This window comes from Papio anubis, chromosome 1, assembly GCF_008728515.1.
Source record: "Papio anubis isolate 15944 chromosome 1, Panubis1.0, whole genome shotgun sequence".
Classification (NCBI taxonomy): Eukaryota; Metazoa; Chordata; class Mammalia; order Primates; family Cercopithecidae; genus Papio; species Papio anubis.
In genome coordinates this window covers 115,193,957-115,212,012 of record NC_044976.1, presented here as the reverse complement: position 1 = coordinate 115,212,012, position 18,056 = coordinate 115,193,957, and the positions used below count along the sequence as shown (strand labels likewise).

Sequence of the window (18,056 nt, the reverse complement as noted above, 5' to 3'; positions counted from 1 at the left end):
GAGGCTGGAGGAAATAACCAACCAGGAAGACACTAATTGTGTGGGAAACAATTGGGACCTGGGCTAAGACAGTAGCCGTAGAAACAGGAAGGAAAGGAAGAAGCTAGAGTCTGTGCTATGGGGAGACGCAAGAATTGAGAGACTATGTGAATGTGGAGGTCAAAAAGAGCAGTGATACCAAGATTATACTCAGGTTACTTCCTAGGAGGAAAGATGATCTTGCTTATCAATGTATTACATTTCAGGGATCAGTACAGTGCTAGAGTAGTGTAACACAGGGAGACCTTCCCAGAGGTCAGGCTGAAGTCACGCCAAGTGAGATTCTGTGGCAGCAGAGTTATCAGGAGGGTCATCAATGGTTCAGAGAACTGTCAGGTGAAAAGGCACCGCCTAGTGACACCACAGAAATTCCCAGTGTAATTCATAGGAGGCATCCAGCCAGGACAGGATATGCTGGAGTACAATCAAGATTTCCCCAAGCTGTGCTTTCCCCACTTGTATTTTGCTTTTGTCAGTCTCTCTTCGCCCCCTTCCCTCTTCCCCCCTCATTATGATTACTCAAGGGCATTGTTTTCAAAGTTTTCAAAGTTCTACCTCATCCCACCCTCATAACTGGTACCCAGGTTGTTCAAAGAACTGCACAACTCTAGGGGGAGTCATTCACACAGACTACAAAGTGAACAGCAGCTCCTGAAGTTGCACAGTGCACAATCTGTGCAAACCCAGGCCACGGCCCTGCTTGACCTAGACACACACAGTCAATAAATGTGTGTGGACTATAACAGCAGTGCACCACTAACATACAACTTACAAGGCTCCCGCAGTGAAAAGTAAAGATTAAAAGCACTACCACCGGGTGTGGTGGAGCATGCCTGTAATCCCAGCACTTCAGGAGGCTCAGGTGGGAGAGTCAATTGAGCCCAGGAGTTTGAGGCTTCAGTGAGCTATGGTTGTGCCACTGAACTCCAGACTGGGTGACAGAGTGAGGCTTTGTTTCAAAAATAAAAACAAAGCACTAGGATCAGGGACTATAGAAAAGATGCCATAAAACTAAGTGGAAGATCTGGAAGCTTTCTGCACATGGGCTGAAGCTGAAGCAATGTGGCTGGACGAGCTCTCTGAGGGAGTCAGTTCAGAAAATCTCTTCAAGGTGAAGGAAGAAAACACAGAAGCTAGCAAGGCTGGTTTACCAGCAGCAGGAGTCACGGGGCTTAGAGCAGTGTGGGCCCCCGGTGTCCCCAGTAGGGGAGTGGCTGTAGAAGGCCTTCTCTGGGACCCTCCGACCGTAAGTGCAGAGTAGTCATTTGCCCTGTGTGCAGCTGGGACCTGGATGGGACGGACACCGCACACCATGCGCTCTGTAAAAGACTCAGATCTGCCTTCTCTAGGGGCCTGGAAGAGAACCCCAGGCCAGGTCACAAGAATCATCTTGTCCTGGTTGACACTGACCACAAGGATCCAAGAATATCAAAGCATTTAAGAGTCGGCCCTGGGGTACCATGGTGGGCACTTAATAAACATATTTCCGTGGCTGGCTAGGATCACCATGTGGATCTACGTGAAGATGGTGTCTGTGTATGGAGTGAATGGAAAATGGAGAGGGAAAAAACCCACAAAAGATTCCTTGGGTGGGGGGAGGGCGCTGGGCCAAAACCTCACGGGGCACCGAGGGTTTCCGGAGGGTGGAAGATGAGGGGACAGTAAGGGAGGAAAAGTAACAGGTAGAAAAAGTTGGAGAAGCCAGGCTCTTAGGTCTTTGTGTATAAATACGCAGCTAGGCAGCTTCAAGAAAAGCTAAAAGAAAAGACTGAGGCAGACAATCTAGCCACGACAAAAATGACGGCAGGACTCGCCCGCCGATTTCCATTGTAACGCTCCGGGCCACCCTGTGACCTTCGTGGAAGGAAGTTGGAGGATTCTCTCGCTTCCCTGGAAAGGCAACTCCGCGCGGGCTGGGCGAAGAGAGACCCGGCCGGCGGCGGCTATGGCGGGGCATATCAAAGGCTCACATTTCCGCTCTCGAGCGGGGGACCCGGGCCGGGACCGCAGCACCTTCCGGGCCGGGAGTTCAAGGTGAGCCGGGCTCCCGGCGGCCAACAGGTAGGGAGGGCTGGGGAAAGCCGGCCCGGGCCACTCCCCCCGGCACATGTTGGGGGCGAGGCTCGGCCTGGCGGAGCCGCCACTTGCACCCCGCGCGCGGGGCCCGGGCGGATTCGCGCCAGGCTCCGGGCGGCCCCGCGGCCGCTCCCCGCCGGGCCAAGCAGCCCGCGCACCCCGGCCGGGTTTCCCGGGAGCAGCCCGGGCACCCTCAGTGACCCAGGCCGCGCGCTGCAGCCGCGCCCCGCCGAGCCCTCCAGGGCCCTGCCAGACCCCCTGCGCCCCGCCGAGCCCGGCGCACACTCACCCAGCGACAGGAGCGCCAGCAGCAGTGGCCTCGGCGCCAGGCGCCCCATGCTCGCCCGGCGGGAGCGACTCTCCCCCTCCTCCTCCTTCCCCGCCGCCTCTCCTCCTCCTCCTCCTCCAGCTCCGGCTGCTCCAGAGTCGGCGCTCCTCCGCCTGGGCCGCGCGCCTGCTCCGCTCTCCTCGCGAGCCGATAAATCCCAGCGCTGGGGCGTACGTGCGCCCCTGGCTCCGCTCGCTCCCTCCCGCCTCCTTCCCTCCCTCCTCCAGCCGGCCGGGCCCGGGAGCCGGCCCCGCCGATCCGAGTGTGCAGCCCCGACCGCTTCCCGAAAACAGAAGGGAAGAACCGCAGCGCCCGCCCGCCCGCGCCTCCCATCCGGCGCTTTGCCAGCAACAAACACAAACTTTCCCAAGCCCCTCCCCGCTCCAGGTAACGGAGGAAGCGCAGGGGCCACCCGCTTAAAGGCGAGGAGGCGTCGGAGCCCACCCTGCCTTTCCCTCTAGGCCCCCACCCCACGAGAAACTTTCCTCCGACCTTTAAAAGTTGGCCTGGGAAAGACTCGTCTGGAAATCCCTTCGCTTTAGCCCTATCCCGGGACACCCCGCGTTCCATCACGCTGGAGTCACCCACGCGTGTCTAGTCTATCCTCAATCAACTCCACGCTCGTTCGGCCTCTCGTCCTGAGCTAAACACCCCAGCAACCAGCCGCTTGGCCTATGCCAAAAATTACGCAGATGGGAGCGAAGGAGCTGAAAGGACTTTTGAAGGCCACGGATTCCAACGTCTACCATACAGAGGCCTTAAGTGTTTCGGTGAGGTGCCCAAGGATTCACAGGGAAGGGGCAAAATCAGAACCCCGCTGTCCTGACTGCCCACTCCCCGGTGATTTGGGTGGGCCTGCCTCCTCCTTACCCAGCACCCTCCCTCTCCTCAGCGCCTGTGGCACTGATTAGAACAGCTCCACACAAAGACACCCATTTAAAAAACAAACGAAACCCAAGTGTATTAATAGCTATAGTACTTCATATAGAATGTACTCTTAAGACTTCATATTTCTTGCTCTAAGTGGACACCACTGGTTGCCAACAAAGACTCATACTTCCCCCCACAATAGAGTTTTGTGCTTTTGATTTGAATACAAAAGGCCCCACGGGTATTGGGAGAAACGGAGCATTCCTTGCTTGAAACTTAGCAAGCATGATTCAGACACGCAAGGAGCAGGACTGGTGCCCAGTGCCCCTCACTGGGCTTTCATTCACATGTGGAAAACGGATCACAGATGCTTATGCAGAAACTGCCCACACTCACACTGGGGAAGAACACTACTTTTACTCTCATGCATCCATCTTTCAACCAACAAATGTTTCTTATTTCCACTATCAAATGTGTGATTAGCCAGGTATGAACCCTTTGGAAAGAGTCTTAAAAATTCATTCCTGGTGGTGCAACGTTATTGTACTTAATGGCACTGAATGGTACACTTAGAAATGTTTAAAATTGCTAGGCATGGTAACTGGTGCCTGTAATGCTAGCTACTCAGAAGACTGAAGTTGAGGGCGGGGGCGGGGGGGAGAGGGAGGCCGGGAGCGGGGGCGAGGATGGTGTTGCTTGAGACCAGGAGTTTTTATTTGTTTTGTCTTTTTTCTTTATTTCATTTTTGAGACAGGATCTCGATCTGTCACCCAGGCTGAAGTGCAGTGGTGCGATCAGGGATCACTGCTGCCTTGACCTCCCAGGCTCAAGCAATCCTCCCACCACCACCTCTCAATAGCTGGGACCACATATGTGTGCCACCACACTCTAGCTAATTGTTTCTATTTTTTTGTAGACACTGGAGTCTCCCTATGTTGGCCAGGCGGGTCTTGAACTCCTGGGCTCAAGCGATTTTCCTGCCTCAGCCTCCCAAAGGACTAGGATTACGGGTCTGAGCCACTGGGCCAGAACTTTTTCTTGTTTTTCTTTTTTCTTTGTTTTTGAGGCTAGAAGTTTGAGACCACTTGGGCAACATTGTGAGACACTGTCTCTAAAAAAAAAAGTTGTAATTTTAAAATGGTAAATTTTGTGTTATGTACATTTTATACAATAATTTTTTTTAAATTTTTTTCTGCCACCAAGCCTTTCCTGGTTCCGTTCATACACACTGTAATTCCTTTCTCTTCCCCATCCCAATTCTTCCCTAGAATTTTGCAGGGAAGTTTTCCAATTTCATTCAATCAACCTTGAATGCAAGCCTAATGTTAGGCCTTGGAAGATAGTGGAGCTTCAGAGAAATGTGAGGCCTGGCACCTTCAGCAGCTCAGATTTCAGCTCATCCTTCATCTTTCCTTTTCTTAACCACCTAGAAAACTTAATGTCTGAACCATACATTGTGGCACTTGGTCACATTCATTTTAGCGAAACATATACACTGCCCCCATCTCTGTCTAATAATGCATGGGCCTAAGAAGCTGTCACATTTTCACCTTGTATCCCACCTTATGGCAGAGTAGATGTTTTAAAAACTCTTTTGTTTAATAAACAATGCGTGACAGGAACTGTGCCTAGCACATGGTAGGTCCTAATGTATATTTATAGAGTGAATTAATGGCACACACTGGGCTAGATCCTGGGGGTACAGGGATGAAGCAGACAGTTCCTGCCCTTGAGGAGCCTACAGTTTGTGCATTGTGATAGCATGTGCAAGGTAGAGTCGTGACACCACAAGGGAGCGGCCAGTCCAGGAGGAGGCTGTCATGACTATGCACTGAGTCTTGAAAAATTGGTAGGTCTTTAGCTGTGGAGTGTAGGGATAAGCTTACAATACATGTTGTGTATTTAGTGTGATAGAGATTCTTCTTGCCTCACCCACGCCCAGGTGTTATTAAATTAATGGTGCACCTTACAATCATGGGAACAACAGTGGTTAACCGTTGAAATGATTAGAATAAATAAAATTGTCTAGGTAAGGCAGGTAGAATGAGAACTGAAGTGGGTAGCCTGCTGGTGGCTGGCAGTTAACTGTCATGGGAGTTAACCAAAGAGCCATTTTTTTAAGCAAAAAATAAGCATAAATTGATAACTCTAGACTGTTGGTTATAACCACCACACCCTTTGCACATTCCTGACTACCAATGGATAAAGGAAGAAGCACTCACAGCAGACTGGCACAATTTGTTAATTCATGACTCTGGAATCTGATGATGCTTTTACTATGAAAGATATTTATTTACCAGAGTGAGTAACCTTCTATACAGCTAAGGCTTTTGCCCCAACCAGTTGTTCTCCTGTCTTAGTCTATAGGCTTGCCTGGGGCAGGAAGACTCACTCTCCAGCAATTCTAATTGATTCACGCCCACCCCCAAGGAGAGTGCCGACATAGGTTTCTTTTCTCCAACCATAGTGCCCCCAAGGGGCACTGGTCATAGCAGTCAGACCTTATGGTCTTCTGGTTACACATGTCTTTCTGCAGGTGATACCCCTAAAACCTTACAAGAGTCCTCATACTATTACGCCAAACAAGTTTCCCTGCTGAGATCAGGCAAAAACATCATCATATTATTTAACTTTGTGAATGAAAATGTTAAAAAGTTCCCAGTGAATGAAACTGCTGATCTGAGATTCACCTAGACTTGGGGTTTTTGGCCCTGCCACACGCACACAGTCTCCAAATGACCCTGACCCCTACCTACTTCAGCAGGGGCTCAGGGACAGTTGTTCCATGGCAACGTTTCATTCCAGTAATCATTTTCACCTCAGTCTTCCTTGTTCCATGTCCAGATGTATATTTTCCTGGTTAAAGTTAAACAGGGATGACTAAGCAAAAAGAAATTTAGGATTAAATTACAGAATTAGAAAATGAAATTAAAAGTTAAAAAGGGAGGGGTGGTGAGAGGAGGCCTTTATTTCCCCATGAGTGAGAGTCCTGCAATACTGGTGAGATTAGTGGGAAGCTGTAGAATGCTCATCTGACAAGTTTGAAAACAGCAAGGGACCTCATCTGTTTGGTGTGGGCTAAGCAGGGTCCTGCCTGAGGGCTGGTCCTGCTCCATAACCACCCAACTATCAATCCTCCCCATCTTTTCTTCAGCCCTAAAAGACTGAAGTGGAACATGGTGGAGAAAGTGTTCTTAAATGACTTAGAACTGTTCCAGATTCCACCTCCGCCAGGCCAAAAGTGTCTCCCTGGGAACCTACCCCACATAGCATCACGCCTGCAGGAACACTGCGGTGGAGAAGTGTGAGGAGAAAATAAGGAATTGGATGGAGGTGAGGCTTTGGCAATAAAAGCTCTCCCCAAGACTGAGGCTATTTCCTGGGTTAGGAGCCGACAGAGCCCTTGCCCTGGAGGGGCTTATCATCTAATTTAATGCATGAAAAACCTGGCATGAAAAACCTGGAATACAGTGAAGGATGGGGAGGAGATGGAAACCACAAGAGCAAAGGAATTGAAAGAAAGGTAAATAGATAAGAGAGGCACAAGCCATTATGTGTTGTATTCTGCAAATATGCTATCATCTGGGCTGGAAGTATCTCCTCAAATGAACAGAGACAGCAGTCCCTTGTGCAAAAGAGAGGCTAACACATTAGAAATAGCTGCAGGCACTGTGGATGTTGGAGTAAGTTCTTTACCTAAGGTCAGGGCTGCCAAGTAGGATGGAGCCCAAGGGTGCCCCGTCAACATTGTGCGCTGTCTCTGAGCTGCTATGCCCAGGAGAGGCCTTCTCCCCTCAGAGGAAGGGAGTTTATCCCAGTCTTCACACATAAATTAGGAGGGGGAAGGAGGGAGAGGAGGAGGAAGATGTCCTCTTCCTTTTACCATTTCCCCACTTGCCTTTCTCACACCACGTGAGCTGCACTTCTGGGTTCAACTAGAATATTGTCTTAAGTTCCAGGCACTATATTTTAAGTACAACATTTACAAACTAAAATGTATCCAGAGTAGGGAGGGTTCCTGGCGAAAATACAGAATGCCCAGTAAAATTGGAATTTCAGGTAAATAAGAAATACATTTTTAGTATAAGTATGTCCCAAATACAGGAGCATACTTATACTAAAAAATGTATTCCTTGTTTATCTGAAACTCAACTTCGACCGAGCATTCCATATTTTTATCTGTGAAATCAGGCAACCCTCATCAGGAGAAGAGTTACCTTATATGGAAAGAGGTTCTTCTGGAAGACTTGGAGAAGACAACAGGGAGCTCTGAGGAGCTGTCTTCAGTTGTTTTTGAACTGTTGCACTTTAAGGGAGGAGTAGATTTTGATTTGAGGTCTTACTCTGAGTCACTGGGTAAAAATTGCTAAGAGACAAAATTGGTTTAGTTTGTAACAACCACTTAGCTCAACGATAAGGGGAGTTACATTATACAGTGGTATCCTCTCCTCTCTAAAAAGCATCCAGCCTGAGGTTGAATGCTTACCTCTAAGGCGTTAATGCCCCTCTAAGGGGACATTAGGTGGAGCCATGGACAAACTGACCTTGGAGGAAATCTTTCCAATCCCAAGATTTTGAGATTTACCTAAATCCAGGCAATTCTTTTTTCTAGTCCATCTTCCAAAGTTCAGCCTTTGTCCTTGCTACACTTCTCCGTCTCTAACTTAAGGCTGAGCCGTAGATGTGCTCTGCAGCACTAGAGAACAGAGAAACTCATAGACAGACGCCATGGTTTTATTATGAAATCTGAGATTACAACTCCTGCTCACCAGGTACTCTCCACTGGAGAGGACTCACAGAACGATTATTCTAAAACGGAGCCATCATTTTGGTAGACATGGCTACATTTTTTATCTACTTTGTAACTCATAATCCCCTTCAGCCAGTCACTTGTTGCCCAGGTACACTTTGCAACATTTTGCAACTTTGTCTATCTTGGAGGGTGTACATGGAATGGCATTTTGCATAGTCAGTCATATCATGGCTACTTTAATGAACGGTTGTTCATCCACCTGCAGCAGAAGCAGGTTTGTTGCACCTGCTTTAATATTTTTTCCAGCTTAAAATTATTGTATCCATGCTTTATGATATGAAGTTGATGAGATTTCAATCACCCATTGACCTCTGGGTTGGAAGGCAAAGTTACTTTCTGAGGAGAATCTTGGACACCCTCACCATGAAAACACTGAGGGTCCTGAGTCACAGCTGGCTGTCCTAATGTGGCCCCACCTAGAACAGTCACCATCTAAATGAGGATTTCAAACTTACTGCCCCTTAATATTTTTTAAATGCTCAGCTGGGAAAAACAGTATTTATGGAAGATTATTAAAGTAAATGCAGTCTGTGCATTTTTCTAGACACCCAAAAATCTATCCCTAAATTATGAATTAAGTAGAACATCAGTGAGCTTAGTACCTGGATATACCATATTGGCACCCTCATAAAGTTGCTTTTACTGAATTGCATTTTGTCATGGTACCATCAGCCTATATTGAGGGATGTCCTGAGAAACAGCTTTGTGCACTTCATCATTTTGTTTCCCAGAAGGACAGGTTTACAGATGCTCTTCATTAAATCAGACAGCAGCCTCTCTACTTAGGATGCATGGAGGAATTTTACTCTCATCTCAGTACCACAAATAGTTGTGCTTTTCCTTAGTGACTGGTTTCTTTTTTCCTATGGATTCTGTAAATATTGTAACTGATGGTGTTTTCCTTTTCATGGTAGTGATTGGGAAGGTTATGTTCAATTCTATGACCTACCTCTAGCAAATGAATAAAACTTTTTTTTTTTCTTTTTTTTTTTTGAGACAGAGTCTTGCACTGTCACCCAAGCTGGAGTGCAGTAGTATGATCATGGCTTACTGCAGCCTCAACCTCCTGGGCTCAAGCGATCTTCCCACCCTAGCCTCCCAAGTAGCTAAGACTGCAGACATGCACCACCATGCTCAGTTAATTTTTAAAAAAAATTTTTGTAGAGACAGGGTCTCCCTGTATTGCCCAGGCTGGTCTTGAACTCAGGCTTCAAGCAATTCTCCTGCCTCAGCCTCCCAAAATGTTGTGATTACAGGCATGAGCCACAGTGCCAAGTCTTGAAGAGGACTTATAGCATGAGTTTTGCATAACTCCCTGCTAGCTCCTCCTTACCTTGCCATCCTTATTTTCCCTTTCCCTCATTTACTATTTTTTTTTTTTCATTTTCATTTCTTTTCTATGTTCATGCAATTGCACAATGCAGGAACTCCTTCCTACTGTAAAATTCTAGTCCACACCTCTTGCCCTTCAAGAGACATTTTAAATTCTAACTCCTCATTTGCAGATTAAATACAATGAGGTAATAATCACAATGAGCTCTGCTTCCAGAGAAAGACTGGAATGTGATTAGGCTGTGTCAGCCGCCCTAGAACTCAAGGCAGAGTGTGATGAGAAAGGGCACTGCCATCCACCAGAGTCACAGGAGCTCCTGAAAGGATGTTGTTTCCAAAAGCAGCAGACAGTTGACTCTCCTAACCCTAGAAAACTGCACTGCTCATCTGTCTGCACTGGGTTAGCAAATATTAGGGTTCGTTTGCTTTCTCTAAGCACACAGTGGTTGAGGGCTGGAGTGGCCTGCGTGTCCAGGATAGATGAATGGGAGTGTGCCCGATTCCATGCAGTCAACAGCTCAGGTGGTATGGTCCAGCCAGCACCAAGTCGCTTATGGCTCCTGTGTACTCTGCCATCTCCTGCTGTCCCCTCCCTCAGAAATGCCTTTCACATGTCCCATGGCTACTCCTGTAGGTTAGGTTCCCTTGAAAGCAAAGCGTGAGACACTGATTTGGCTGTGAGTTCTTTATCTGGGAAGTGATCTCAAAAAGCAATGATGAGGGAATGGGAAAGCAAGTCAGGGAACAAGAGAAAGTCAATAAATATATGTTATTGAGGTAAGCACAGCTGTGAACAAACTGTGTAGAATGTGCCTTCGAACTGTCCCTCAGGGGACAAGAGGCTCAGGTATTTACTCCCTGATTCTTCTGCCTCAACAGCTGAGTTTTGTCCCTACAGCATTCACTCCTCCTTGTCTCCGGTCTGCACCTGTCTGAGTCTAGAGCCCTGAAGCAGACAAGTAGAGAGACAGATGTGTGTGAGGTGGGCCACCCCAGCATACTCTGAACTGTCCACATGGCTGCACAGAAACCCCAGGAGGGGCCGAGGAATACAACTACTCATTACTCCCCCAAGAGCTCTCCCTATTTCACCAGCCGCTGTCTCCACCGTGTCCATGTCACCACTTCTGCATCTGATGCTTGTTTCAGGGTTGTGTATCTGTCCTAGTTTATGTGTCTGTCTCCTCTACTAGAATGAAAGTGGAGGCTGTGTTCCATCAGCTTTGTTTCCCAGGTACCCAGCACAACATTCGAAACATAGTAGGTCTGCTTAATAAATGCTTCAGCTATACTTACAATACTTATGCTTTGATCTCTCTTATATATTGGAGTGCCACATAAAATTTTGTTTGAGGAAAAAGTAATCCAAAATCACTGATCCAGCCCAACCCCCTCATTTTACAGATGAAGCATCTGAGGCTCAGAGAACCTAAGTAACTTGTCCAAGATTACACAGTATATTAAAGTGATTATGGAATATTAAAATGATTTCACAAAGTACATCAAATGCAGACAAGGGAGCCGACTGGAGTTACAATGTGAATTATTAGCACTTCAAATGGAAGGTGTGACCACCTCTGTGCTAGATTTTCACCAGGAAATTGCTTAAAACAAATTAGCTTGGAAAGTTCCTGAGCTCTGATTAAAGAAGTGAATGGCTTGAGTGAGGCTCTTTCTTCTAGGGGAAGATATTCACCTGCTGTAAACACATTTTCAGGTAATGTACCAAGAACTTTGAATCAGAATGAACTCATTTTGCATTCTCTTCCTCCAACCTGTCCATCTAACATGGCGGCTATAGGGATAATAGCATTTTCATTTGTAATTCAAAAATGAAGTCTGGCATGTACTACTGTCTCAATAAATTGTGTTAGGTTGGTTGCCATTATTTTTAATGGCAAAAACCACACTTACTTTTGCACTGACCTAACAAAAGTCCTCTCCCAGCCCTCCCCCTTCCCTGTGCAGCCTTCCTGCCCCTAGCCCATCCTCGTGCTGCAGCATTTGGCACATGTGTGGCATACAGAATGCCAGGGACAGCCAAAGCTTATGATGAAAACTGAGAAAAACAGAAGCGTACCACTTCTCACTGTGTGCTAGTATAAAAAAAAAGGAGGTGATATTTTTGATATTGGGATAGGGGGTGGTGTCCTATGAGTCGTGGGAACTAGTCATTCCTTCCCAGTGAGAAAGTTAGAATTTATTTGAACAGACATACTCATATGAAACCTTTCTTATTTGCCCAGACATGGGTCAACATTGCTCCAGAAAAGAGGGGCTGGTGTAGCATTTCCATGATCCTTGATGCCATGATGAAAAAGCACTTGGTGAGTGTGAGGCAGACACCTGTTCCTCATCTGTGTGGCCCGTTCTTAAAGTGTTCCTTCTGACACTCACCTGAGCCAACTGATGAAGAGCGATGTGGTGAAATTTTCATCAAGCAATGCAGAATAGAGGTTGAGAGAAGCAGATGCGGAGTCACAGACCCTGGGGGAATATCCCGGCTCTGCCAGTTACAAAAGCTGCTGACCTTGGGCGAGTTATTTAACCTTTTTGTGTGCAGTTTCCCTGTCTATAAAATGGAGACAATAATAATATTTATGGCAAAAGATGGTTCTGGGGATAACTGAGAAAGGATTTTAAAAAGTATTTATGTAGGCCAGGTACGGTGGCCCATGCCTGTAATCCCAGCACTTTGGGAGGCTGAGGCACACAGATCCTTTAAGCCCAGAAGTTAAAGACCAGCCTGGGCAACATGACAAAACCCAGTCTCTACTAAAAATACAAAAAATTAGCCAGGCATGGTGGCATGTGCCTGTAGTGCCAGCTACATGGGGGCTGAGGCAGGAGGATTGCTTGAGCCCAGGAGGAGACTGCAGTGAGCTCTGATCAGCCACTTCACTGTCGCCTGGGTGACAGAGTAAAATCCTATCTCAAAATAAAATAAAATAAAATAAGTATTTATGTAATAGAAGCTGTTGGGTTGTCTCTCAAACTTGCTTCCACCTCTACCTCCATCTTGGCAGACAACCAACTGTCTACCAGAATACCAATGTGTCCCATTCCACAGTGTGGTGATATCAAAGGAATCAGCTCTCCTGCCAGGGGCTGTATTTCCAGCTCCCTTTCCATCTAGATGTGGCTGCATGGTTGGTTCTTGACAGTGAGTGTGAGGAGAAATTATATGTGTAACTTGGATAGTGGGCAGGTTGAGAAGCAATTGTGTGGCTTCTCCATACTTTCTCCCTCGGACTGCTAGTTAGAAGCGGAGGCCTAAGATAACAGAGCCACAAGATGGAAGAGAAATAAGAGTCCCTGAATCTCCACATGGAAGAAAGCTGCCCCCAAACAGGAACATCTGCATTGTTCTGTTATGGCAGGGAGAAGTGAGTTTTGATGCTGTTAAGACACTGAAATGTGGGGGCTTACTTGTTACATCTGCTACAGCTACCCTAAGTAATACACTTCCCTTTTCTTTGAATTCTTTTCTTTGAATTTTATTTTCTTTCTTTTTTTTTTTTTTTTTTGTCATAGAGGCAGGGTCTTGCTAATTGCCCAGGCTGGTCTTGAACTCCTGGACTCAAGTTATCCTCCCACCTTAGCCTCCCAGCATGCTGGGATTATATGCCTGAACCACTGCACCTGACCACCTCTCCTGTTTTCTAACAGAACCTCAATGTTATTGAGGGGTCCACCCAACCTCTGTTGAGCCATCTGCCTCAAGGGAGACTGGCTGAAGACCTAGTCTGAGTGGCGATTCCTGAGTGCCCTATGCCTGAGCACTATAGGGTTCTAAACTTCAATTCTTCTCAATTTTATTCCTTCTCAGTGATCAGCTTAAGCATGAATATATGGGGAAATTCTGGCTAATGAGATGTGACAAAAAGTCTCCTGGGAAGGATTTGTACAAAGGTCTTTTTTCCTTCCCTCCCTCCCTCCCTCCCTCCTTCCTTCCTTCCTTCCTTCCTTCTTTCCTTTTGAGACAGAGTCTAACTGTGTCACCCAGGCTGGAGTGTAGTGGTGTGATCTTGGTTCACTGCAATCTCCACCTCCCGGGTTCAAGAGATTCTCCTGCCTCAGCCTCCTGGGTAGCTGGGATTACAGGTGCCCATCACCACATCCAGCTAATTTCTGTATTTTTAGTAGAGACAGGGTTTCACTGTGTTGGCCAGGCTGGTCTTGAACTCCTGATCTCTTGATCTGCCCACCTCGGCCTCCTGAAGTGCTGGGACTGCCAGCATGAGCCACCACACCCGGTCAAGTCTTCTTTCTCTTATATTAATATGGCTACTCTAGCTTTCTTATGATTATTGCTTTTTTAAAAATTGTTTTTGTATTTTTATTTTTAGTTTAATTTAGGTGTAATTTACATATGATAAAATTTACCAATTTAAGCATACAATTTGATGAGTTTTGACAAATGTAGACAGTCATATAACCACCACCACAATTACGATAAAGAATATTTCTGGCCGGGCGCGGTGGCTCAAGCCTGTAATCCCAGCACTTTGGGAGGCCGAGACGGGCGGATCACGAGGTCAGGAGATCGAGACCATCCTGGCTAACACGGTGAAACCCTGTCTCTACTAAAAATACAAAAAACTAGCCGGGCGAGGTGGCGGGCGCCTGTAGTCCCAGCTACTCAGGAGGCTGAGGCAGGAGAATGGCACAAACCCGGGAGGCGGAGCTTGCAGTGAGCTGAGATCCGGCCACTGCACTCCAGCCCGGGCTACAGAGCAAAGACTCCGTCTCAAAAAAAAAAAAAAAAAAGAATATTTCTATTTTCCCCAAAAGTTCTCTGTGCCCTTTTGTACTCAATTTCCTCCCTCCGCACCCAGTCCCTGGCAACACCTGATCTGCTTTCTATTACTATAATTTTGCCTCTTCTAAAATTCCATATGAACTGGATCCTCCAGATAGATGGCTTTTTTCACACAGCATAATGCTCTTGAGATTCACCTACATGGTTGCCTGTGTCAGTGAATTGTTCCCTTCTGGTGCTGAATAGTATTCCATTGTATAGTTATAACACACTTGTTTGTCCACTCACCAGTTGAGGCATGTTTGGGTTATTTCCAGTTTAGCCTATTATAAATAAAGGTATACATTTATTATAAATAAATGTATGCAGACGTGTTTTCATATCTCTTAGGAATAAACCTGGGAGTGGAATTGTTGAATCATAGGGCAGGTTTATGTATAAGTTTTATACATAATTTAAAAATATATATACAGATTCATGTATGTATAAGTTTTCAAGGAACCACCCAACTATTTTCTAATAGTTTGGAATATATTGTTTGACATTTCCACCACAAAAATATGAGCGTTTCAGTTCTTCTGCAACCTTTTCAATACTTGCTATTGTCAGACATTTTAAATTTAAGCTATTCTAATGAGTGTATAATTATGGTTTTTATTTGCATTTCCCTAGTGACTAATTATGTGGAACATCTTTTCATGTGTCTTTTTGCCATCTATATGTCTTCTTTGGTGAAATATCTATTAATATATAATGCCGATTTTTAAATTTGATTGCTCTTATTAATGAGTTATAAGAATTCATTATATATTTTAAATATAAATCTCTTATCACATACATGTTTTGCAGATTTTTTTCAGATTCATGTTTGTATAGTATTATTTTATTCTTTTACCTTTACCTGTCTGTGACTTTATATTTAAAATGCAGGTTTAGTATACAATATATAGTTGGGTTTTGCTTTCTTATCCTTCCTGACAATCTCTGATTTATAGTTGAGGCATTTGAAACATTTACATTTAATGTAATTTCTTTTCTTTCTGTCTTTTTTTGTTTGTTTGTTTGTTTTTTGAGACGGAATTTTGCCATGATGACCAGGTTGGTCTCAAACTCCTGGCCTCAAGTGATCTGCCTGCTTCAGCCTCCCAAAGTTCTGGGATTGCAAGCATGAGCCACTGCATTCAGCCTAATGTAATTTCAATATGGTTGAGGGTTTCAGTCTATTATACTAATTTTTTTTTTTTTTTTGAGATGGAGTCTCCCTCTGTAGCCCAGGCTGGAGTGCAATGATGTGATCTTGACTCACTGCAACCTCCACCTCCCAGGTTCAAGCGATTCTCCTGCCCCAGCCTCCCAAGTAGCTGGGATTACAGGTATGCGCCACGATGCCCTTAGCTATTTTTTTGTATTTTTACCGGTAACAGGTTTTCACCATGTTGGCCAGGCTGGTCTTGAACTCCTGACCTCAAGTGATCCACCCACCTTAGCCTCCCAAAGTGCTAGGATTACAGGCATGCACCACTGCACTCAGTCGATACTGATATTTTTAAAGTTTATTTTAATTTTGTTTATTTTATTTTTATTTGTTTTTACAGACAAGGTCTTGCTCTGTCACCTAGGCTGGACTGCAGTGGTGCAATCATAGATCACTGCAGCCTGGAATTCCTGGTCTCAAGTGCTCTTCCCACCTCAGCCTCCTGAATAGCTGGGACTACAGGCACATACCACTGTACCCAGCTAATTTTTAAATTTTTTCATAGAGGCAAGGTTTTGCCATGTTTCCCAAGCTGATCTCAAACTCCTTGGCTCAAGCAATGCTCCTGCCTCCTGAAGTTCTGGAACTATGCCCAACTGATCCTACTATTTGTCTTGTTTCTTTTTTCCTTTTTCTGCCTTTATTTGGATTGTGTTGTTTTGTTTTTTAGTGTTTCATTTTATCTCTTATTTTAGCTTTTAGCTATAATTATTTGCTATTTTTTCTAAAAGTGGGTTCTAGGCCAGACACGGTGGCTCATATCTGTAATCCCAGCACTCTGGGACGCTGACGCAGGCAGATCACTTGAGGCCAGGAGTTCGAGACCACCGTGGCCAACATGGCAAAACCCCATCTCAACTAAAAATACAAAAAATTAACAAAAAATGCCTGTTATCCAAGATACTTGGGTGGCTGAGGCAGGAGAATCACTTGAACCCAGGAGGCAGAGGTTGCAGTGAACCGAGATCATGCCACTGAACCGCAATCTGGGTAACAGAGCAAGACTCTCTCTCAAAAAAAAAAAAAAAAAAAAAAGTGGGTCCTATGCTTACAATCTGCATCTTTAACTTGTGGTCTACCTCTACATCATATTATACCAGGTCTTATATCATATGAGAGCCTTTCTTTTTTTTTTTTTTTTTTTGAGATGGAGTCTCCCTCTGTCACTCAGGCTGGAGTGCAGTGGTGCGATCTCAGCTCAATGCAACCTCTGCCTCCCGGGTTCAAGCGATTCTCCTGCCTTAGCCTCCTGAGTATCTGGGACTACGGGTGTGCACCCCCACGCAGAGCTAATATTTGTTTTTTTAAATTAGAGACGGTGTTTCACTATATTGGCCAGGTTAATCTCAAATTCCTGACCTTGTGATCAGCCTGCCTTGGCCTCCCAAAGTGCTGGGATTACAGGCATGAGCCACTGTGCCTGGCCAGCATTCTACTGTCATTTCCTCTTCCCCCTCTTTGTTGCTGTTGTTTTCCTTCGTTTTTCTCCTACAGATGTTGTAAATCTCAGACTACATTAGTGTTATTTTTGTTTTAAATAGTCGTTTCTCTTTTTTAAAAATGTCAAAATAAGAAAAGAATATCTGTTATGTAAATCCACACGTTTAAATTTCCAGAGTCCTTTATTTCTTTGTACAGCTCCCAAATTTCACCTGGTACTGTTTTCCTTCCACTTGAAGGACTTCTTAACATTTCTTGTAGTGCATTTGCTGGTGATAACTTCTCTCAGCTATTATTTACCTGAATGTGTCTTTATTTTGTCTTTATTTTTGAAGGATACATTTCCCCTGGAAATAGAATTCTAGTTTATAAGGTTTACTTTTCTTCCAGCACTTTATAGATGTGATTTCCATTGTCTTCTGGCTTACAGTGTTTTTGACAGGAAGTCAGCCATCACTACTATATTTGTTCTCCTGTATACAAGGTGTCCCTTTCTCTGGGTACTTTAAACATTTCCTCTTTATTGCTGGTTTTCAGCAATTTTGTTATGATGCATTTTGCTGTGATTTTACTTGTGTGTATCCTGTCTGGGGTTTATTAAAAACTCAAGATCTGTGGTATATAGTTTTCATCAAATTTTGAAAAAATTGGCCATTACTTCTTCAAAAAAAATTTTTTTTTACCTCCACTACCCCTTTTTCTTCCTGAGACGTCAATTATATGTATGCAAGTCACTTGATATTATCCTGTAGGTTACTGTGGTTCCGTTCATTGTTTTTCAGACTGTTTTCTGTTTGTGCTTCACTTTGGATAGATGTTATTGCTATGTCTTTGAGTTCATTGATCTTTTATTCTGCAGTGTTGATTATGCTATTAAGTCCATCGGTGAATTTTTCATTTCAGATATTGTATTGTCAGAACTAGAGATTCCATTTCATTATTTTTACAGTTTCCATTTATGTCTCCTTCATCCTTATATTTTACCTTGAATTCTTAAAAATGTTTATAATAGTGTTTAAATTATTTTTTAGAAAATTCCATCATGACTGTCACTTTTAAGTCTGTTTCCATTGATTTTTCTTCTCATATGGGTCACATTTTTTCTGCTTCTTTACATATTTTGGTATATATTGTATGCTAG

The 18,056-nt window shown here is 44.9% G+C and overlaps 1 protein-coding gene across 1 annotated transcript in view; it reads right to left on the bottom strand.

Moving 5' to 3' along the window:
* PTGFRN (prostaglandin F2 receptor inhibitor) overlaps positions 1 to 2,736 on the bottom strand; it is a 78,390-nt gene extending 75,654 nt beyond the window's left edge. Inside the window, exon 1 of the mRNA XM_003892470.5 lies at positions 2,405 to 2,736. Coding sequence (XP_003892519.1) covers positions 2,405 to 2,453 — 49 coding nt within the window. The 5' untranslated portion in view covers positions 2,454 to 2,736. The remainder of the gene's footprint in view (positions 1 to 2,404) is intronic.
* Between the last annotated feature and the right edge of the window lie 15,320 nt (positions 2,737 to 18,056).